The sequence below is a fragment of the Sapajus apella genome, unplaced genomic scaffold (assembly GCF_009761245.1).
Source record: "Sapajus apella isolate SASKATOON/1434 unplaced genomic scaffold, GSC_monkey_1.0 scaffold16, whole genome shotgun sequence".
Classification (NCBI taxonomy): Eukaryota; Metazoa; Chordata; class Mammalia; order Primates; family Cebidae; genus Sapajus; species Sapajus apella.
This window is the reverse complement of record NW_022436956.1, coordinates 10,212,586-10,235,882: the sequence shown is the minus strand read 5'-3', so window position 1 is coordinate 10,235,882 and position 23,297 is coordinate 10,212,586. Positions and strand designations below refer to the sequence as shown.

The following is a 23,297-nucleotide window of genomic DNA, read 5'->3' as shown; positions in this document are numbered from 1 at the left end:
AGTGATCTTTGAGAAATGAGATGTTAGGAATCCTGATGTCAAGTTTGAGCCCCACTTCTAATTAACTGTGAAACTTTTTAAATCCCTTGTCCTCTCTGCCTGTTTCTCATCTGTAAAATAATCGCAGCAGGTTTCTCTACACATTGAGCAAAAAATAAACCAGAAACACCTCAACTGCAACGACCATGAAATGGAGTTGATACAAAAGTTTCTGTTAAATAACAGAACAAGAAATGGATTGCTTTATGTTAGAATAAAAACATTTAAAAATAAATTGGATGCCCTCCTTCTGGGACGGAGCGAGGAAGACAGTGTAGACACCTCACAGCCTAGTTCTCTGATGGGCTTACTCCGCCAGGACTAGTGCTTTCCACCCTCCAGGCACATGATAAATGCTGAATGAATGGCAGGATGCGTGAAGGAATGGCTATGCACTCCCTAGTGCCTGGACATTGGTATGGTAATTCTGATGCAGTTTTACATTAAATTTACATTGTACACAAAGAATGTTAGCTTTACTTCCATTTTTATAAGTGAAAAATTTAAGGAACTTATGAAAAAATTACCTATTGTGATATCCATTGTGGGATAGGGTGGTATCCTGCTAATTCAGCTTTTATCAGGATACAATTTTAAGAAGCTATGAAATGACCTATTTTCTTATATAGAAACCCAGATTTACTCTCCCTCTTCACCTTCTAAACAGTGGGGATCCCCAGTCTGCCACAGGATCCCCTCTGGATAGGGAACAGTATAGGCAGGAACATGCTTTAAGGCCACTGATCAAAGAATCGTTCTGGAACACTGAGATGACTTCTGTCTGTATTTAAGGAATGACCTCTGAGCCCTGTCTCCAAGAAGGCCACGAGCATACAGGGTGCCATACCAGAAATTGACTATAGGGTTGTCTCACGCCAAACTCTCAGTGAAATTCATTTTGAGCCCTCTCAGCCTTCTATGTCTTATCCCAACCCCTCAGGGTTTTTTTTGTTTTTTTTTTTTTTTAACATAACTGCTTTGAGTATGAAGGTAGAAAGAAATCTATCATTCATTTCACCACAGCTGGTAATTATAGACTCTGGGTCTGTAGACAGTAGGTCAAGCTGAAATAAACTTTGCACAAAGTATATTTTTTTGCCTAAAGCCAGTCCTTAACATATAAGCCTGTCATTTACATCATGCCAAAAAACAAAAAAAAACATTAGAAAACAGTAGTATTAAGGATATAATTTAGTTTCCAACCTTAATACACTTTCCCCCATCTAAATAGTCACCCAAAATCTCACAGTTATTACGCATTGATCGAATAGTTGAGTAATCTTTGCGGGGAATAAAAAAGATGGATTCATGGTCAGGAACCCATAATAGTTTTCCCAGAGTTACTGTCTCAGCAAGGCTCTCAGAATAGGGTAACAACTGGCACCCTGGGTTTGTTAGGAGCCAAGCTTCCACTTGGGCTGGATAGAGACTCACGGAGAAGCACAATACCATGAGGGCCCCAACTTGTCTCACTTCCCTTAAGATGCATGCATTCTTTTTTCTTTCCCTCAATCTGTTTAGAAGATGTTTCTTCTTTTCTTCCCTGTGTGCCCTAGGCCAGATTAGGAAACTATTTCCTTTGAAGCTTTCTGTATAAAGCCTTATCGGCGAAGTTTTTCCAAAATAAGATAAAGGAGACTGTTCAATGTAGGGCTAACTATACCTGGCCCTCACCAGCCCATGACTGTCAATGATTACCTGTTCTCTCCTCTTGGAATTTAGAGCTTAGTTGCCTCTGGGGTGGCAGGACTGGGTACCTTCTCTACCGGGAAAACAGGATCGAGGAGAGAAAGTGAAGGAGCAGGGGCCTTCACTTACCTCAGGCTGTCAATCAGAGTTCCACTAAGCCTAGTGTATTTTCTTTCCGAGGCAAGCCCTGGGGGCTGCCACACCTGGGTTTGCGAACTGGCTGTTAGGTGAAGCTTGGGCAAGTCAATCTCTTGAAGCTTCAGTTTTTTTCTACTTTAAAGTGGGGATGATAAATATGAGACTGTTGTAAAAATTAAATAAACTAAACGCCAAAGAAATTAGTGTGCTACTAGCTTAGAGCATGTACTCCATCAGTGTTCTCTTTCCAGCTTGTTTTCTTGGTTCTTAATTTTAAGACAGAAGACTCTTTTTCAAATGGCTCTAGAGAGTCAGGATCAGATTTCCAGTGGAACCTAACCAGAGCCCCTCCATTTAATGCAAATTTCACATGGTCTGGGAGATCAGACAGGTATAGAGTTACATCTAATGTTGAGAATATACCTTCCTCACTAGCTTTGGAGAAAGGGCTATAAAGATGAAAAGAGAAGACCCCCAAAAATGAACTCATGGTAATTAAATAAGGCACACAGAGCCCACCACATCATGAAAGAAAAAAACCCTGCAGATACACAGCAAGACAAAAAAACAAACAAAAGAAAAAGATATTTCCATACCTTTCCTCTAATCCCAAGGAAACCTAAAGATACTTGATTCAAAAAGCTGTGGCCAAAAGTTCAAAGTGAAAGTCAGCCTTTCAGCTATTGTTTATTCTTTATTAGAGCAGAGGGAAGTGATACTCATTGCCTTTATAGAGCTCTGCAGAAATATATGCACAGAGTGGTCAATGACCAACATTTGAGCAAGTCTTCCAAATTATCGCATTAAAATAACCTTTTGAATTTGAGTGCCTCTCCTTTGCAAATGACTGCAACCTCATAATGAAGAATTTTATATATTATCAAAAAGAACCAGAAGCCAATGTGGTCTTTTCCCCAAAATCCACTTACTAAGGACTTGGCTAGAAATCCACTCTAAGCAGATCATCATTACTATTTCCCTTTCAAAACAGTCGGAAATCCTAAGGTACAGGTACTAAAATGATAGCAATATCCTTCGTAAGCTGGTGAGAATCTAGCCCCACCGAGACAATTTGGCAATTCTGTTTCTGGAAGCCAGGACTCAAGAGATTTGTCTTAGTGATGGACGGATACTCCTCTAATCTTAAGGCGTGAGGGCTGTCAAAACAAAGGCTCTGAATAGTGACTTTCTGCTCATCAGTGTCATCACAATGAAGAAGAGAACAGGTTTTCATTTTCCTGAAGAGTGTTCAGTAGGAGCGCAGTGGTTTGGCATAGATGGGCTCCAGAATATGATGGATTAAAACCAAGAAGAGGCCTCCAAGGAAGATGGCGCTAAGGAAAGCCAGCAGGACATAGCGGCCAATGAAAAAGTCATCCACAATCTGGAGAAAGAAAACATCAGAATGAAATTACTACCACTTAGGCACTCTGGCTGGGTTAATCTGAACTCTGTGGTGAATGGGCCAAGAGTTTGTTCATGTTTATAACTCCCAAAAACATCCTGCCCTGAGTCTCCTCTTCACATGGATAAAAAAGAATCTTTTCCTCAGCTCCCTGAGCAGGAGACACAGGTCAAGAAGGGATTAATGCGGTACAGGGAACAAACGGCTCAATTTAGGAGGTTGGTAAACACTTTGAAGTCCCTGGATGAATTATATTCTGAAATCCACTATCTGAAAGAGTTAATGAGAAGCTTTTGCTTGGTCCTAGAAAGGCTCATTTTTGTTGTTGTTAAAACACATTTTATTACAGAGAATTTTAAACATACATAAAAATATAATCGTATGATAACCCCCCATGTCTAGGACCCAACCCCTAAAATCATCAATCCATTGTCATTTCAGGAGAGTTCATTTTCAAAATTAAAGGTAACTCTTTAAAGCTATCAGCAGAAGAGTCCCATGCCAAGGGGCAGGGCAAATGGCCATTTACCTGAGATACTAAAACACTAAGAGGATAGGTAACTTGCCCCAAATCAGTGGGCTGCTTGGCCTTACACTTGAGGCCCCAAAGATGTTGGTCTTTGCTGACAAAAACCTATAACTGGTGTTATAGGTTGTCCACTGTCCCCTGCCAGAGCTCCACTCTCCCTAGATCCAAATGTTGGTGCTTAAATTTGGGCAGGAAAAAGCAATTTAATCTATAGACCTATTAGAGCAATAACACAAACCAGGTGGCTGACTGACTTCACAGAAGCTTTGAAATCCCAGTACCTAGGAGAGAATCCAAAACACCTGAAAGGCAGTTGTGGCAGGCAGAATAATGGCCCAAAGATAGCCACATCCTAATCTCCAGAAATTGTGAATATGTTAGATTATATGTTAAAGGAGAATTAAGATTGCCAATCAGCTGTCCTTAAAATAGGATTAGCCTAGATTATCCAATCCAGGTGGACCCAGTGTAATCACAAGTATCCTTCTGAGCTGAATAGGGAAGTGGAAGAGAAGGTCAGAGTAAGAGAGATGAGAACTAAAGTGGTCAGTGAGGTGTGACGTCGCTGGCTCTGAAGATGGAGAAAGGGGGCCGTGAGCCAAGGAATATGAGCAGCCTCTAGAAGCTAGAAAGGATAAGGAAATGGATTCTCCCCTAGAACCTCCAGAAAGAATGCAGCTCTGCCAACCCCTTGCTTTTGGCCCAATGAGACTGATTTTGGACTCTAACCTACAGAATTATAAGCTATAAATCTGTGTTGTGAGCCATAAGTTCGCAGTAATTTGTTACAGCAGCAATAGAAAACTAATACAGCAGCCATATGCAAAGCACCTATTAGACCTGAGCCCTGGTAGGATCACTGAGATCCAAAGACACCTCAGCTGCTCCAGAGATCACCCCAACAGTCAACTTACAACAAAGGTCAGTTTGATAAAACAGCTTTAACATAACTTTGACCTTGGCTCCAGTACTGAACAAGTCTCTTGCGGGCCACATGTTTGCTCGTACGACACGTTTCACTTTTTAATTAGCCAATTAGCAGGCCTTGGGTGCAGAAGGCCCAGGCCATGTATTATTGATACAGCACTGAGCCAGGCTGCTGCAGAGGCCAGCTCTCAAAACCTGAAAATGAGAACTCCAATTCCGCTGGCCATGCTGACAAACGTATTTTGCTCAAACCCCATTCTTCTCTCCTGGGTCTGAAACTCGTATGGCAGAGGATCGAGGGATTGGTTTTAAAAATGTGTTTGCTCTCTGCCCTTCTCCCAGTGTTTACATCTGCAGCATCCAGAAATGTGGCAGCCGACATCACTCTCCCCCTTAAAAGACAAGGAAAATGAGGCGGGAATTTACCCCTGGCTCACACATGTGGTACTCACACCTCCAGAGTGTTTTCCAAATGCTGACAACAAACTGGCGTCCTTGGAAACAGTTTCTTAAGTCTGTTTGGTAAGTACTATTTCCCTTGGAATTTTCAGAACGAATTCCCTTCCTCTTTCCATGGTTAATCCTAGAGTGTCGATTTTAGTTCAAAAGTTACATGTATAACCTTGTGTACTGTTGTTGGCTAGTGTCAAAATGCTAACCCACGAGCTCTCTGGGACGGCCCCGGATATTCTATTAGGTTCTGAACAATGATGGTTTTGAAGACGGACCTCAGCTTGAATTCTTGCTCTGCCTTTTGCTATGTGACCTTGGCCAAGTTACCTTAACCTCTTACAGATTCAGTATTCTTATTATAAAATGCGGATAATAATGGCACCTACGTCGTACTACTTAGGGCTGTCCTGAGGTCTAAATGAGACAGTGCAAACAAGGTGTTTGGCACAGGACCTGGCACATAGAAATCCCTTAAAGAATGTTAGCTATTTTCGTGATCATTACTTAAAACATTGAAATGAAGGTTGAGAGGAAAGCTGTGAGGAGTAATGGGACAGAAGAGGTCAATGCCATTGCCAAGATCCCATGGGTCTGAGACCAGCCATGCATGGTAAAGCTGGAGCCCCAAATCAGGAATGAACCACAACTCCAGAGAAGGACTAGGAGAGAGATAATAAAAATTCATTTAAAGAATTTTTAAATTCTGGGTGCTGGCAGGTATGGTCCCAGGCATGAGGACCAAAGAACTCCCAGAAAACTGTTAGGAAAATTCTAGCACATGTCCCTCAGCACCCTCAGGGCACTGCATCAATTTCAGCCCAGGATCTGAGGTGAGGAGCCCAGGCTGCCAGAAATGGGAACACTTCCATCTCAAGCGCAGGCCTGTGACTATCCCTACTTCATTTTCTCTTTCTCCATCCCCATGGTATGAGGGGGCTTTCCAACAGGCTGTTTTCAACTTGATGCAAACTGGAGTTGAGACCAAATCAGGCAAATAACCGCCTGGTGGGGTTGCAGAGGAATTCAGAGTTAGATTCTTTTCCTCAGTGAAGGGGCAGAGTAACTTAAAACTCCCTCTGAACTTTCCCCATCATTGGTTGAACTTTACCATTCTGACATCTCAGGCAACCCGATGTCAGGGAGCATCGAGGGCGGAGCGGACGTGCAGACCAAGAGAAATAAGAGTTACAGCTCAGGAAGCAAAACAAAACCAACAGCTTTACCTTAACTTCCACCTCTGGGGCTGGGAACTCATCAGCTCGCGGGAAAAGCAACAGAACTGATGTGATGATCACAGCACCAAAGAATAAAAAAATGACAGAGAACCTGGGGTCAAAAAGACAAATTATTAAAAGCACTGTTTACAGTTTCTTCTCTGATCAGTTAGGTCTGGACAGTCTCTTTCTTGGGGCCAATATTCTATGTTTCAGTCCCTTAACAATGCTCAGAGATCTGCTGCCCACAACCTCTTCATCCCAAAGTCCTTCTTCTTAGACAGGTACCATCTGGGTGCATTCATGCTTATTCTTGGTAATTCCCATTTCATAAGAATGAGAATTTGTAGTTTTTATTTTTACTTCTGCCCAAAGGCATAATCAAGAAAAACCAAAGCATCCCCTCTCCCTTTCCACTTCTGTTGTTTTTAGAACAGAATACTTCTACAACAGAAAATTCTACAACTCTCTGCTTCATGCTAACACTACCTTGCCAGAGGCAACTCTACAGTGTTTTCAGAGTCGGTTCATGGCCTAACCCTGTTCTGAAGGCAACACCTGATAAAGGAAGCAGGCCCAACTCATCAAATGCTGCTTTAGTTTTCCTGGGTCCAGGGCTAGAGCCTTGGGGACTAGACGAAGCATCTGCCATAAATCTGAACAATTCCGAAACACATGTGTACAACCTCCAGAAATTCAATAAGCAGTGAAAGCAAAATTTCTTGTCATCTCTTGTGTCCCCCATCTCCTCCACAGTTAGAACTCAAGAACACTACTTCCTTCTCCTCCCATCTCTGCTTCAGAGCATAAATAACACAATTTGTGCTTATAAAAAGAGGTTAAAATGCAACTCATTCAAACTGCCAGTAATTATAAACTGATCTCTTAAATTCTAAATGTTTAATGAGCATCAGCAATTTTGCCTCTAATTGCTTTACCTAGGACTCTCAGCTGGAAGGAATGCCTTACCTAGCTGCCCCGGAGGCTCTGGACAGCAGCACACACAGCAGCAGCACTGACACCCAGAGCAGGGCTAAGATGAAGACGCCCGCACCGACTCCAAGCACAGTGCCAGTCATCCTGCGGAGAGGCAGCGGCGGCTCCCCCTGCACGCCGCACGATCAAGTGTCCTCAGCACTCCAGTGTAGTCTTCCTGCCGCACACTCCCATGAAGGCATTCAGAGAAAGCCTAAACTCATAACAGGGAATTTTTTGACGATCAGTGTGTTAGGAGGATTACTCAGTACAGGTCGTTAATTTTCAAAAATGTCTAGTCCCAGAGTCCCTTAATGGAACTAGAAATTTAGAACCCAAAGCCTTTCTCTTTGGCGGGGACCAAAAGGGTGATTTCTGCTGTGCACTTGGAAGTTTTTTCTGAGTGTTTCCCTTCAAATTTGGTATGTGAGCTCTACTTTGACTTCTTCCCCCGGCTCATGGGAGAAAGCTGAACCCTCTCTTGATATAAAACCTTAAGAACTGCTAGAAGACACCAAGGAATGGGAGCTTCAGGGCCAAAGCAGAAATTGAAGCTCTCAAGTTAAATCCATGGTGTGAGCTTTGACTCACCAAGCAATCAATCGCAGATAATCCCCACTCTCTTGTTGAGTTCTTATTCAAGAAGAAAACCCTTAGTCCTTAGAGAAGAGGAACAGCCATCACTATTTTTGAACATCTACTATGTGCTAAGTACCATACAAACATACCTCATTTAGTCCTGGTGCTAAGCTTCTGAGAGAGGTATTACTATATCCATGTTACAGAATGGGTAAGTGAGAAATAAGCATGGGGTATGTATTAGTTTCCTAATTAGCAGCTCAAAACATGTTCTCTCACAGTTCTAGAAGCCAGAAATCCAAAATAAAGGTGTCAGGAGGGTTGTACTCCCTCCAAAGGCTCTAGGGCAAGGGTTCCCAACCCCTGAGCCATGGACCGGCATGGTCCATGACCTGTTAGGAACTGGGTCTCACAGCAGGAGGTGAGCAGCAGGCAAGCCAGCATTACCACCTGAGCTCCGCCTCCTGTCATATCAGTGGTGGCATTAGATTCTCATAGGAGCATGAAACCTATTGTGAACTGCACATGCAAAGGATCTAGGTTGCATGCTCCTTATGAGAATCTAATGCCTGAAGATCTGAGGTGAACAGTTTCATCCCAAAACCATCCCCCTGCATTTCCCTGTGTGAAACTGCTTCCATGAAACCAGTCCCTGGTGCCAAAAATGTTGGGGACAGCTGCTGTAGAGGAGAATCCTTCCCTGCCTCTTCCAGCTTCTGGTGGTTCCAGGCACTGCTCATTGGCTTTTAACTCACAACTCCAGTCTCTGCCTCCATCTTCCCATGGCATTCCCCTGTGTCTGTCTTTGCCTTTTCTGTCTCTTATAAGAGTACTTGTCATTGGATTTAGGGTCTGTACAAATAATCTAGTATTAACTTGAGATGCTTAAATAAATCTGCAAAGACCCTTCTGTCAAACAAGGTCACAGTCACAGATTCTAGGGGTGAGGATGTGAACATATATTTTTTGGGACCACCATTCAACTCAGAGCAGAATAACAGCACATTACACTACCTCCCTGGTTTTCCTTTTCAGCATTGGAGACAAGTCTTAAGCAAACACATTCCTCTAGGTTGCTGATTTTCTTTACCCTCATGGTTTAAATACCATGAAAATATTAGCTATGAGAAGCTATAAAGTTATTGGAAAGGAGAGTGTAAGCAGGAACTGCTTAAAAAAATACATTTATTGAATCAACATTTATGATGTGCCTGCCATATACAGCACTGTGCTATAAGCTGGGGACACCAAAGGTGAATAAGATATCTTCTGACAGAAGCTCATGGTCTACTGGAGAACATTGTCCTGAAAACAACTGGCCACATTACATTCTGTCTAATGGTAAAAGTGTGGTGCAGTGAGAACTCCAATAGTGAGAAGAGCTTTATGAAGGAAGTACTCTGTACACGCACATTTAGGAAAGACTCAGCATGAAAAGATGACAGAGTGAGGGGAGATGGGACCTGGGGCTCACCAGCATGCCTAACTTCTCTGGGAAACAGTCTCCCCTCATTAGAGCCACATGGGTGTCATCTTGGTCAATCTAACATGCCCAGGGTTTCCCCATCTCTGAGTCTTCATACTTGCTGTTTCCACTGCCTGGAACTAACCCTCTACCCCAACCACGCCTGCTACTATTTGAAGGAGTGGCTTTCCTCAGCCTTCTGATTTCTGCTTAAATGTCACTCCTCAGTGAGGTCTTCCCTGAGTGTCTTCTCTAAAGTAACCCCTCAAACACTGACTCTCTATCACTCTATTTCCTTCAGAGCATCACAAAACTGTAGTTACATTTTTATTTACTTGTTTACAAGTTTATTTTCTGTCTCTCCATCTAGAGTAGTAAACTTCATGAAGGCAGAGACCTGATATCTCTCACTGTGGTAACCCCAGTTCTTAGCACAGAATCTATGGGATGAATAAATGACACAGTGCTAACAAATGCACAAAAATCAGGTGAGGGAGTGAAAGGATCACATGGAGTTTTACAAAGATGACTGTAATCTTTGGTCAATATGCTGGATGGAAGTTAACAAAGGAAGTGCCTCATACAATAGCAAACACAGAAATGTTCAGTAAAGTAGAACAAGAAGAATTTAGTACACAGCAGAGCTCGAAAGCAATAAAGGAAAATTGTTAAGTGCTATTAAAAATGTAACTGAAGGCCTGAGCTGAGCCTAAAAGTCTATGGGGGTGCTGGTGTCTGATACAGACCTTTGGGGTGATTCTCTTCAGGGCAGATAAGGTCTCAAGCCCACGACAGCAAAGAACTAGAAATGAGAACAATGCAGAAAGCTGGGCCCTCATAGTGCTGACCAGTTTTTGAAATAGGGTCTAAAAAATTTGCTACTGACTTAGTTGGAAGAATGCTGGCTGGATGCTTCAGGCCACAAGTCAAAACACAACAGCCCAAGAGAAATCTGAATCCTCCCCACCCCCATGTCATATGCTTGTGTGAGATTCAATACTACCAATGTGGTACAAAAATCCTAAATAGAAAGATTCTCATGAAAACTAGACTAAAAGTGAGAACCCATTGGATCCCAGCAGAGACAAAAATGAAAACCACAGGCTGGCATGTGAGACTCCCTCAAGAGTAAGTGTAAAATAAAGATGTTTTCAGACATACCGAGGGTGAAACAGAGTTCACTTCTCATGGATCCTCAGTGAAAGAGCTACTCAGAGACATACTTCAGCAAGAAGGAAAATGAACCACGAGAGGAGGTATGAGATGGAGGAAGAATGGTGAGAAAAATACTAAGAAGTATTGACGGTAAAGATTTCTGTAATAATGACAATTTTTGAGGGGTTAAAAATAAGAAATAACTAAAATATTACTCAACAGTTATATGGTAGATGGAAAAACGTAGTTCAAAGTTAAAGCATTCTACAGTTATTTTGTTTTGGAGTAAGTATATGTTTTTTAAGGTAAGCACTCATGTTAAAAAAAAATAAGTAAACAGCAAGCAACAGAAATAGAACAAATAACTTCCATACTAGTAAAGTAAAAACAAAATAAAGAAAACAGAAAGTGGGGCAAGGGTAAGGGATAATGTGGTAGGTGGCAGAACAAAGAATATGTAAGGAAAATGGAAAATACAAAATAAGATTGTAAAAATAAATCCAAATACAACAGTAATCATAGTACATGGAAACATTATATTTGACTACTAAAAGAAATTCTCTTAGATTTTTCTTTTTTAAAATAGCTCTGTACAAAACCTCTGCAGAAAGCATAATGAGAGGCTGAAAATAAAGAGATTGAGAAAGGCATGCAAGGCAAATATTAACAAGACAAAAACCAGGGAAGGAGGGAATAAGGAGATGGTCAATGAGTATAGAATTTCAGTTTTGCAAGATGAAAATATTCTGGAGATGTTTCACATCACTGTGAATATACTTAACACTGCTGAACTGGACCCTTAAAAATGGTTACAGAAAATTGTATTTATTTATTTATTTTAGCCATGGTTGGAAAAAAAATAAGTGAAACAAAATAAAATATAAGCTACTGAAGCAATATACTAATATTTTTGTGGATTTGCTTTCCTTAACCTATATATTCAATGCAATTCTAACCAGTCTAAAAACAGTTTTTTGTGGAACTTGAAAATGGATCCTAAGCAAAATAGATGTAAAGCTCTGAAAAATATTAATAAGAAAACTCACAAAAAGGAACAATTCAGTAAAAAGATACAACTTGAAACAAATGTGAACCCAACAACAAAACTTCCAAATACATAAAGCCAAAACAGACAGGAGTACTATAATAAATGGATAAAACCATTAATTTAGTGGGAGATTTTTTAAATATATATCTCAGAAACTGTTAGATCAAGCAGATAAAAAATAAGAATAAACACTTGAGAAAGAGGATATCTGAATGAGAATAAATGTGTAAAAAGGTGCTCAACTTTAATTAGTCATTAGGAAATTGCAAATGAAAACCAAAATTCAGTACCTTCATATACCCACCAGAATGGCTAACATGAAAATGACAGACAACACCAAGTGTTAACAAAGATGTGGAGTAACTGGAATCCTCATACACTGCTGGCGAGGGCCATAGTTTGTTAACCACTACTTTGCAGGCTATTGGTAGTGTCTAATAAAGCTGACTATAAATGCACCCTACATCCAGCTCTTCTATTCTTAGTTGTATTCACAACAGAAATGCACACATAAGTTCACCAAAAGACATCACAGCCCTACTTGAAATAGCTAAAACCTCAAACAATCCAAATATCTACCAATAGAGTGGATATAGTATTTACAATCTATTCATTCATACAGTGTAAAAAGCATTAGGTAGTATAAAGCAATGAGAATAATATAAAGCAATGAGAAAGAACACACTCAACTAGACTCAACAATGTGGATGAATTTCACAAATATTGAGTGCAAAAACTAGAGGCAAAGAGTTCATATTATATGATTCCATTTAAATAATGTTCAAAAACAGGTCAAACTAATTTTAAGGGCTAGAGGTCAGAAGTATGGTTGGCTTGTGAAACACAGCAACTGTAGGGGGTTCAGGGAGATGCTGATAAAATTCTGTTTCTTGATCTGGGTTTTGGTCACCTGGCTTTGTTCATACAGTGATGTTGTATCTAACCATGCACTTAGGATTTATATACTTTTTCTGTATGTGCTTTACGCTTCACTAAAAAGTTTACAGAAATAATATTAAGAGATGTATCAGCCAAGTGTAGTAAATGGACCCATTTTTGGTCCTGATTCAAACAAAACATTGTAAAAACCTTTCATGAAATAATTGGGGAAATCTGAAGAATATATAATATTAGGAAATTACTGTTTGTATTTTCAGCAAAAAAAAATTTTTTAAGATGGTATTATATTGTTAAAAGACTCTTTATCATAAAGACATATACATACACACAAATAACACATTACAGATAACAGAAAAGGGTTTCTTAGAAGCTTTATATTATCTGGGGGAGAGAAGGTGAAGGGGGTGACAGGAAACAAGAGTGGTCATGAGCTAGTTGTTGAAGCTGGGTGATGAGTGTGTAGATGTTTGCTATTCTATTTTCTATACTTCCGAATATATTCAAAACTTTCATAAAAGATGTGGCTATGTATATCTGTGTTAGCATGAAGAAGCATAACAAAAGGTGAGTAAGATTTGTGTAGCTAAAATCATAAAACTTTATTCAAAGACAAAAAAAACAAGAGAGAGAGAGAGAAAGAGACCTGAATAGAGAAATAAAGCAGACCTGAAGAGAGAAATAACGTGTGTTCCTGGATGCGATGGTTCAACTACAAAATTTTAATTTTCCTTAACCTATAAATTCAATGCAATTCTAACCAAAGTCTAAAAACAATTTTTTGTGGAACTTGAAAACGGATCCTAAATTCATATGGAAGAGCAAAAACCCAAGAATAGCCAAAACAATTTTGAGAACTAGGATGGCAACTTGCCTTTCTTGTTACCAACTGCCGCAAGACATATTAAAAAACCAAAGTAATTAAAACAGTGTGATAGTGGCACAAAGACACATGGCCCAGTGGCATAAAATCGAGAACCCAGAAAGAGATACATGAATTTGTGAGAACTTTTTACAGGACAGAGTTGGCTTTATGATTCAGTGGGTAAAGAATTTCATAGATGGTGTTGGGACAAATGATTCTGCAACAGGAAAATAATAAAACTCGGTCTCTATATAATATACAGAAGTCGATTTTAAATGGAAAGCAATTCATAATGAAATAGCATATGTTTAAATATACAAATGTTCAGGCTGACTACACTAGAATACATAATGAAGTACAGTAGTCAGATGCTTGCACCTAAACTTAGAATCACCACGAACGCAAAAGCTTCAAATGCAGACTATGCAGGTGTGTTGTTCTGGCAACTCAAATACCACGAGCTGTGCTGCCTTCAGTTACATGATTTGCTAGAGTGATGAACAACTCTTGTTAAAGTTCCAAACCACAAATAAGTATAATTTTCCCCTGATTTACATTAGAGTTGCATTCCTGGAAATTTTACTATATTAAACTATGCCAAAAAAATACATCATGTTTATACAAAAACCGGAGTTAGGCTCTAGACTCAGATAATTATAAATGAGTATCCTGTGGGATACTCAAAAGTTGCACAGGATACAGGACACTTCTTCATTGTGACGACTGTCCCATGCATTTCAGAACATCTAGCATCCCCAGTCCTGATCTGTAAACCCTAGTAGTGCCTCCAATCACAAGAGTAACAAAATATACCTTCACAAATTCCAAATACCCCTAAACAGGCAGCAATATCTCCTTGGAGAACCACTGTTCTAGAAAAACTCTTGCATAAAGAGACATGTACAAGGTGTTTATTGCAGCTTTGTTTACAATAGCAAAAGATCAGGAAAAAAACCTAAATATTCATGAATCAGGAAACAGATACAATATTATATATTCATAATGAACACTTAAAATGAATGAAATTAATCTATATGTATTGTTGTAAATATATCTCAAAAACAATGTTGAATGACAAAAACAAGTTGCAAAATGGAATCCATAGTATGACACTATTTATATTTTTAAAATACAATCTAAACAGTAATATATATTGTTTCTGATGTACACATATACATCAGAAGTATAAAAACATGGGCATAAATGATGTATGACAATTTCAGGAGACTATTTGCCTCTGGAGAAGGAGGAAGGAAAGGGAATGGGGCTGCGAGTGGAAATAAAAGGGATCTGAACTAAATCTGTGATGTTTTATTCCTTTAAAATAAAAAAACTTGAGCTGGTGTGCCAAATGTTAATATTAATCCGATTGGTGGACATAGATATCATACTACCTGATGTACCATTTTCTGTTTTTAAAATTTGGGGTATACTTTTTAATTTTTAAAAAAGGGCAGGGTGCGGTGGCTCACGCCTGTAATCCCAGCACTTTGGAAGGCCAAGGCAGGTGGATCACAAGGTCAGATGTTCAAGACCAGCCTGACCAAGATGGTGAAACACTGTCTCTACTAAAAATACAAAAATTAGCCAGGAACAGTGGCAGGTGCCTGTAATCCCAGCTACTTGGGAGGCTGAGGCAGGAGAATTGCTTGAACCCAGGTGGCAGAGGTTACGGTGAGCCTTGATCGTGCCACTGCACTCCAGCCTGGGCGATAGAGTGAGACTCTGTCTCAGAGAAAAAAAAAAAAAGAAAGAAAAGAAAAAGAAAGGTAATGAGTAGCAGAATGCATATGAATGGGTAACCAGTTAGGAAACTATTGCAGTTCTCCAGATAAGAGATGTTGAGGGTCTGAACTCTAGTCTTAGCTGTGTCAAGGGAGGTATTAGAAATGACTCAAGTTTCTAGTTTAGTTGACCAAGTTGATGGTACTGCCCTTAAGAAAACAACTATTTAAATGTAATTTATGCTAGCCTGGATATTACACAAATAACCTAGAAGACTTGGAGCAACTCTAACAGAATAGAGGGCAAATGGTAGCTGAAGCTGGCTGGAACCATTAGAAATGTTGCCCTTCAATCCCCCATAGTAGCCTAAGAGTTAATGAGACATTGGATTTATGTATGGTATGGCTTTAAAGAAATAAGATAAACATTCCCAAGGTCTTCTAAGAGTGGAGTTGATAATTTTACAGGCAAACTATATATTTTCTTACTAAGCATAGAAAAGAAGGGCTGGGTATAGTACAGAGGGCTGCTCTAGGGGAAGAGAGGACATCTAGTAATTTTTATCTTATTTCAATGTGAGAATAATATCTGATAATTTCCATGTTGGAATAGCTAAATTATTGTTATTGAGTACAATACAATAAAATATAAAAATAAAAGTGTTTTTATTACTGGTGATGCCATCTTTAAACGTTCTTTGAGAAGTGATGGCTTAGCCAATGTGATTTCAAGGGTAAGTCCATTTACCTAATATCTGTGACATTTAAAACAGGTAGATTGGAGTTGGAAAAAATAATTTAAATTTGAACAGTTCAGCAGCTGACAACGAGAGCAACTACAGGGTCAATTTTTTTTCCCTTTGTGCTCAGTGCTGTGATGTTTTTCTCTGGAAAGAGTCTATTCAAAATTTTTTAGTCGTGTGTGTTCATTTAACGGTTGTTTCTACATACCCTTTCATTCAGCTGTCAGAGAAAACAGGAATAAATTGATTGACCTCTGCACAGGTAACCTAATGGATTAAAAATACAGTACTCACCACCAGGCTGATCATCATTAGTGAGAATACTAACGGCCATTATAAGATGACTTAAAAGATGACTTACTATCTAAGACAAATGCTGATTCCTCAGAGGGTAATGTGGCCTAAGTGCTGCTACTGGTGGGAGACAGCTCACCCAGCCCCCGATTTTACACTGACTCAAGCCCTTCAAAGCAACACTAAACAGTGGGTTACAGGAGTGAAGTGCTCTTCTGGAAGAGTCCTTTTCACTTTGCTTTATAGCTGTTTCCCAAACCTTCAAAAATAACTTGGAACTTGTACAATTTTGTTTCTACTTTAAACACTTCACTATCTTTTGAATTTTAAAGTATTAGAATAACACCTTTACCTTTGTAATTAGGTAAAATACAAGCCTGGAGAAAAAAAAAATCAAGTTGTCAAGCTCCCAAAATGCCACCGATGTAGCATCTGCTCTTAACACGTTGATAGAAAAGGCGGATCAGTAAACCCAGGTCTCGTCCTTGCATCCCTCTCCTGGACGGTGTTGTGGGTTGGAAGCACTGCAGAGCCTCGGTCTATCCGCTGTCTGCATCTCACAGCACTGCAGGCTGGGAGCACCCCACTTGAACTCTAAGCTTCTCCACCACCCTTTTGCTGATTCAAACAGGAGACAGGAAAACAATGCCCCCCACGTCTCGTCTTCAGAATGTTCACCTGGCCACCTCCCAGTAGCTGGAGAGGGATTAAGGTCTCGGTCATAAGAGATCTGAATCAAGCACTGACATTTCGTTTTCTTAAGAGCATGAAACATAAAACAGTCCTTCTTTTTCTGCCCCCAATTAAGTATTTATTAGCCGAGTCTTGGGTCCAGATCGGCGGTAAGGGTGGTCTGCGACGGTCCGTGCATCGCCGTCTGCCCACGCCTTCTTCCAATCACCTCAGCCCGACCCTTCACCTTTCTCCCTTCTCTGCAGCCACCCCACTTTCCTCATCTCCGCCTGGATCCGTCTCACCTGGATCCCACTCTCCCCGGGGCCCTACTCACGCCTCAGATTCCGGCCCGTTCCAGCCCACTGGGCTCTGGTTTACTTAGAGCGAATCACAAGTGGGCTTTCATTAACGTCATTTAAGATTGACTAATCAGCGTCGCTCTTTCAACACACAACTTCCTCCTCATTAGCTTACTCCTAGCGCGGCTCCCGGCAACGCCGAGCGCGGTGGGTTGGCTTATCACCCTTCTTTACGCCCTCCGATTGGTGCTGCCTGTTGGCCCTTGGACCAGCTTCAGTTCGGTAGATCTTGGCGGTCAGAGCTGCACACCGCCCCCGCCTGTCAATCACACCATCCCTCCGTAACTCACTGGGCCATTGGTCAGTCTAGCCTGAGGGAGGGTTGTTAGGCGGAAGAGAGAAGCTTTTTCCGGTCTCCTCGCTGTTACCATAGAGATTGCGCATCCGGGCAGCGAAGCAGCGGGTTCGAGCAGCCCAGATCTTGAAGTCCGGAGAGCTGCACGATCTCGACATTAATGCCTGTGCCGGGGTCTCATGAACGCCTCACTCCCAAACCCACTGGCTCGAGTGGGGCGCAAGATGTTGGGGACAAGTCAGCTCAGGCTCTGTCATTAAGTGTCCCCAACAACCCTCCTGGAGGGAACTGAGGACAAAGCACCAGTTGTAATAACGGCACACTTCATTCATCTTTATCTCACCGTATTTTATTTGACATTTAATTCTTCCATTAACCTTGCGAAGCAGACTGAGGCAAGGATCATTCTACCCATGGGACAGTCTGGGGAAGCGGCCCGGGGTCCATCAAGAAAACTCTCTGCCGCCAGGCTACTGAAAGTGGAGCTGGCCCAGGCTGTTGGCTGACTGCTGCTACCTAACTGCCTGCTAAAGCTTGCCATGACTTTGCTCTGAGATTATGGCTTGTTAGACTGAAAGATGCATCAGTCAGGACAACCAAAGGAAGTAGGACCAGAGGCTGCATGCTCCACCACTAAATCAGGAAGGGAAAACAAACAATAATCAAAACAATACCAAATTGGAGACCTGTACCGTTTGAATCTTTGGCTTGAAACAAAATTCAGAAATATCATGAAGCAATCTAGTCTCTCCTAGAGCACTGAATCTCTGATTTAAGGAATTCTGAATCACAGCTTTATGAACCAAAAAGAAGGTGCTTGAATTTCATCAACTGCCCATCTCAAATTTATTCTACTTTCAAGGCTTCATTTGCAGTCACATAAACTAACCAGTGATTTCTTATGTGTTGAGCAACTTAACATTACTTGGCCCAGTGAGGAGCTCTGTGGCTAAGACATCCTTTATTTTGATGAATTCATTTTATTGGAATTGAGTGTTGACTGCATCTACGTGCTGTTAGGAACTCTGAGGATATACAAGAAATGAGATGGGACTCCTGTCATAATGGCCTGCAGTTTTGTAGTGTTAGCCAACCACACATGAAACAACTAGGAAACACTTTCAAGCAAGATATAACAATAACCCTATTGTACAATTAATTTCTCCAAAATACAATAATACTTCATATTTGCAGAACATTTTGTAGTTTCCAGAGCACTTCTTCCCTTGTATTATTTGGGGGATATTTTGTTTTGGCTGAAGTTAATGTGTATGTCTTTATAATAGAGCTAGAACAGATGCTGGGCTCTAGCATATGAGTAGGGACAGGAAAGGTAGAACAGAATCCAGGGAGAGAAAGTAGTTTGAGCAAAGATGCCAAGGCAAGAATGAGCACTGAGTATCTGGAGAATAATGTGGAGACAAATGATGGCAAGTAATGTGTAGACAAGCTGGTCGGAAATGGCTCTGAGACATTAATATTTAGGAGGAAAGTGGTCAAAAGTTCAAAGTTTGAGATTGGAAGAGTTAACTTCCTTACACTTCTAATGATCAGATTGGCTACGTTATAAATTAAGAATGGGCAGGGCTTGAGAACCTGAATCCTGTCCTCTCGCTTTTCTCCTTAGGCAGCATGAGCTTCACCATTTGCTCTACCACCTCCACGAGCTACCACTCCCTGTGCTCCAACCAGTGCCCTGTCCATCAGCAGCGTGGCCAAAGGCTATGCAGGCCTCAGGGGCCTGGGATCCTGGACCTCAGTGTCCCATTTCACCAGCTTCTGGAGTGGCTGGGGTCTGGAGGCCTGGTTGCAGGGATGGCCTGGGATCTGGCAGGAATGGGGGACATCCACAATGAGAAGGTTACCATGCAAAGCCTGAATGACTGCCTGGCCTTCTGACCTGGACAGGATGGGGACTCTGGTGACTAAGAATCAGAGGCTGGTGAGCAAAATTTGAGAGTACCTGGAGAAGAAGGGACTCGAGGTCAGAGCCAAGGGGCATTACTTCAAGACCATCAAGGACCCGAGGGGCTCATATCTTTGCAAAGTCTGTGGACAATGCTTATATCATTCTGCAGATTGACTTTAGAGTCTTGCTGCTGATGACTTTAGAATCAAGTATAAGACAGATCTGGCCATGTGCCAGTCTGTGGAGAGCAACATCCATGGGCACCACAAGGTCACTGATGACACCAATGTCACTCGGCTACAGCTGGAGACAGAGATGGAGGCTCTCAAGGAGGAGCTGCTCTTCATGAAGAAGAAACACAGGAAGAAGTAAAAGGCTTATAAGCTCTGATTGCCAACTCTGGGCATTTGCCATGGAGGTAAATACCCCCAAATCTCAGGACCTCAGAGAGATCATGGCAGACCTCCTGGCCCAGTATGATGAGCCAGCTCAGAAGAACCAAGAGGAGCTGGACAAGTACTAGTCCCAGAAGACTGAGGAGCACACCACAGTGGTCATCACACAGTCCACCCAAATAGGAGTTGTTGAGATGACGCTTATGGAGCTGAGATGTATAGTTCAGTCCTTGGAGATCAACCTAGACTCAGTGAGAAATCTGAAGGCCGTCTTGGAGAACAGCCTGAGAGAGGTGGAGACCCACTATGCCATGTAGATGGAGCAGCTCAATGGGGTCCCGCTGCACCTGGTTTCAGAGCTGGCACAGACCCGGGAAGAGGGGCAGCACCAGGCCCAGGTGTCTAAGACCCTGCTGAACAGCAAGATCAAGCTGGAGGCTGAGATTGCCACCTACCACCGTCGGCTGGAAGATGGGGAGGACTTGAATTGTGGTGATGCCCTGGACAGCAGCAACTCTATGCAAACCATCCAAAAGACCGTCCAGGATAGTGGACGGCAAAGTGGTGTCTGAGACCAACAACACCAAAGTTCTGAGGTGCTGAACCAGCAGAAGCATGGTACCCTTTGGGGAGTCGGAGGCCAATGAAAACTTCAGAAGTCATTGGATGTCAAAAATAAATAAAAGAATGGACGTGAATGAGGAGGTACTCCAAAGTTTTTTACATCTTCCTGAGTAGGTATAACATTATTAGGTTTTCTGTCTCTTAAGAGGGGACCCACCTCCCAAATACTCCCCAACTGCACCCCTTAACTAGGAGAGGGGTATTATTAATAGTTTTCTAATTAAATGATATCATATCCTCTTAATGAGATTGAGAGAAGTGCTGTCATCATAGTGCTTCATCTTTTGCTGTCTCAGAATCAAAATTGTGTTCCTCACTCTAAAAAAGACTGATTATTTGATTATCTAATCTTTCTTTTTTTTTGTTTTTTTGGAGACAGAGTCTCACTCCGTCACCAGGCGCCAGACTGGAGTGCAGTGGCACAATCTCAGCTCACTGCAACCTCCGCCTCCTGGGTTCAAGCAATTCTTCTGCCTCAGCCTCCCGAGTAGCTGGGATTACAGGCGCTCACCACCACGTCCAGCTAATTTTTGTATTTTTAGTAGAGACGGGGTTTCACCATGTTGGCCAGGATGGTCTCAATCTCCTAACCTTGTGATCCGCCCACCTCGGCCTCCCAAAGTGCTGGGATTACAGGCGTGAGCCACCGCACCCGGCCTTAATCTTTCTTTTTTAAAAAATTGTCATCCCTGGCCAGGTGTGGTGGCTGACGCCTGTAATCCCAGCACTTTGGGAGGCCGAGGCAGGTGGATCACCTGAGGTCAGGAGTTCAATACCAGCCTGGCCAATATGGTGAAACCCTGTCTCTACTAAAAATACAAAAATTAGCCAGGCATGGTGGTATTCCCAGCTACTGGGGAGGCCAAGACAGGCGAATCGTTTGAATCCAGGAAGCAGAGTTGCAGTGAGCCAAGATGGAGCCACTGCACTCTAGCCTGGGCAACAGAGTGAGACTCCATCTCAAAAAAAAAAAAAATGTCTTTTCTATGCTGTGTTCTACAGCACCTCTACACATTGCTCCACATCTCTATGGTATATGTATTCCTCATACTTGTAGAATGCACATAGGTGCCCTATATGAATGCATGTCATTTTGTTAACTTATTTTCTCGTCTCTTAAACAAAAAAGTCAAAGCAACAATAACAAAAATCAGTGTTTCATTTCCTCCTCCTCAAATGCATAAAATCACTCATTATGCTGCCCAATAGAGGGGAAGAATACAAAGAGGTCACTAGGGTTACCAAGTGCATGGAATGATTTCAAGAGAAGATGTAAAGTTTTGTTGCTCATTTTATGGCTATTAAAACTTTCTGCCAGTAAGCCCTGAACTTTTTGTATACAACTTCTTGTGCGATTATTAGCATTTCTATAGGTGTGAAAATGTAGCAAAAAATGAAGTAATTATTATTGGCTGAGGCTCAAAAATGACTAATTTTTCTAATTCTCAATTTTGCTAATTGAAAAACCAAGTAAACAAAAATATCCTCAACGACTATTGTCAGTAGTTGAAGCCAAATTACTGACCTTCCAAGGCCACCCAGAATTACCACCATGACTTTCCAGATCACAATATTCACCTGTTGTTACAGACCAAGGGTTGGCAAACTATATGGCCTGTAGGCTTAATCTCAGCTTGTATGACCTGCAAACTAAGAATAAATTTTACATTTTAAATGCTTGGGGAAAAAAACAAAAGAAAAATACTTCGTAACATATGAAAATTATATTAAATTTAGTTTGGTTTTCATAAGTAAAATTTTACTAGAAGCCAGGAATGCTCATTTGCTTACGTGTTGTTTATGTCTCCTTTTGCTTTATAACAGCAGAACTGAGTACTTACCACAAAGACTATATGGCCCATAGCCTAAAATATTTACTATTGGGCCCTTTAAGAAAAGATTTTAATTCTTACTACCTTAGAGATTTTTAATGAATCATGTCTGATGAACTGTTGGAATTGAAACAAACTTTGGAAATCATTTAGTGTTAATTTAAAAATCTCACACTGATAGAGTTACGTTACCTCTTTCCTAAAATCACATATTCAGTGGACAGAGGTGGTGTTAATACTAGCACCCCAGTTCCCCTGGTCCCAGGTTGTTTTTCCTCCAGACTGTATCTTGCCTCATGTAGATGGGATAGGCATTACATAGGCTGAAAGCAAGGAGAATTCATCAAAATTTTGCTAAGCTTTGATCTCATATCGGTTTCACACAACTGCAGTGCAGTATGCATCAATTTATGAATCCTTGGGCTTTCATTATTTATTTCAGCTCATTTGAGCTACCTTCTGCTTTCCATTTTTCTTCTCAGAAAGTATATGGCCATCATAAAGAAACTTTCTCTCTTTTAAGTTCTTTCTCTCTTTAAAAAAATTTTTCTTTTTCTCCTCTACAAAGGATTTTGGAGGTGACTGAATTTCTGTTCCAGCCTAAAGTTCTTAAGGGAAGTGAGGATGGTTAGAAAAAAGAGGGCATCTAGTTTTGACGTTGGAATCCATGGATGGGCCATATATGTGGAGAGGAGAGGGACTGTCCTAAATTGTGTGTTTAGTGTGCTTGAGCTTTTCCAGGGAGAGTATCCATAGCTTACATAAGATTTATAAGATTCCATGCCCCAAAGAAGATTTGGAACTGCAGATGTAAAAGAGACGTATTTTGAGGAGAAAGCTGCCCAGATGTGTGGTGGTGGAGATCGATCCAGGTTCCTATCGGACCTCAGCCAATGTGACGGGAGAGCTCTCTGCCCAAGCATATCAGCCCACCCAAGTCTTACCTTGTCTGCCAATTATAGAAACGATAAAAATTCATCAGATTCACAGAATGATTGAACTCAGATGGTGATGAAATCCCAGTATAATTCTTTCCAAAGAAGGTTCTGATTAATAGAAACTGCAGAGG

At 41.3% G+C, this 23,297-nt stretch overlaps 1 protein-coding gene and 1 pseudogene across 4 annotated transcripts; one reads left to right on the top strand and one right to left on the bottom strand.

Annotated features, from left to right (window-relative positions):
* Positions 1-966: 966 nt before the first annotated feature.
* TMEM218 (transmembrane protein 218) lies at positions 967-17,403 on the bottom strand. 4 transcript variants are annotated; one of them, XM_032285058.1, is made up of 4 exons: positions 17,117-17,403; positions 7,364-7,583; positions 6,404-6,506; positions 967-3,250 (listed from the first exon to the last, which is right to left on the bottom strand). In XM_032285058.1, the coding sequence occupies exons 2-4, from the start codon at positions 7,471-7,473 to the stop codon at positions 3,116-3,118; spliced, it is 348 nt and encodes a 115-aa protein (XP_032140949.1). In that variant the 5' UTR covers positions 7,474-7,583; positions 17,117-17,403; the 3' UTR covers positions 967-3,115. The 4 variants fall into 4 exon arrangements, with proteins under 4 accessions (XP_032140949.1, XP_032140950.1, XP_032140952.1 ...); XM_032285059.1 differs by having other exon boundaries at positions 17,149-17,403; XM_032285061.1 differs by lacking the exon at positions 17,117-17,403 and adding an exon at positions 16,492-16,516.
* Positions 13,061-20,490, top strand: LOC116556387 (annotated as a pseudogene).
* Positions 20,491-23,297: the final 2,807 nt, after the last annotated feature.

Bases quoted from the DNA above. Each gene is read 5' to 3' on its own strand.
- TMEM218 (XM_032285058.1), bottom strand. From the start codon at position 7,473: ATGACTGGCACTGTGCTTGGAGTCGGTGCGGGCGTCTTCATCTTAGCC. The intron at 6,507-7,363 runs GTAAGGCATTCC...TTTTGACCCCAG, and splicing joins AGAGCCTCCGGGGCAGCTAG to GTTCTCTGTCATTTTTTTAT. The intron at 3,251-6,403 runs GTAAAGCTGTTG...TTCTTTCTCCAG, and splicing joins CCCCAGAGGTGGAAGTTAAG to ATTGTGGATGACTTTTTCAT.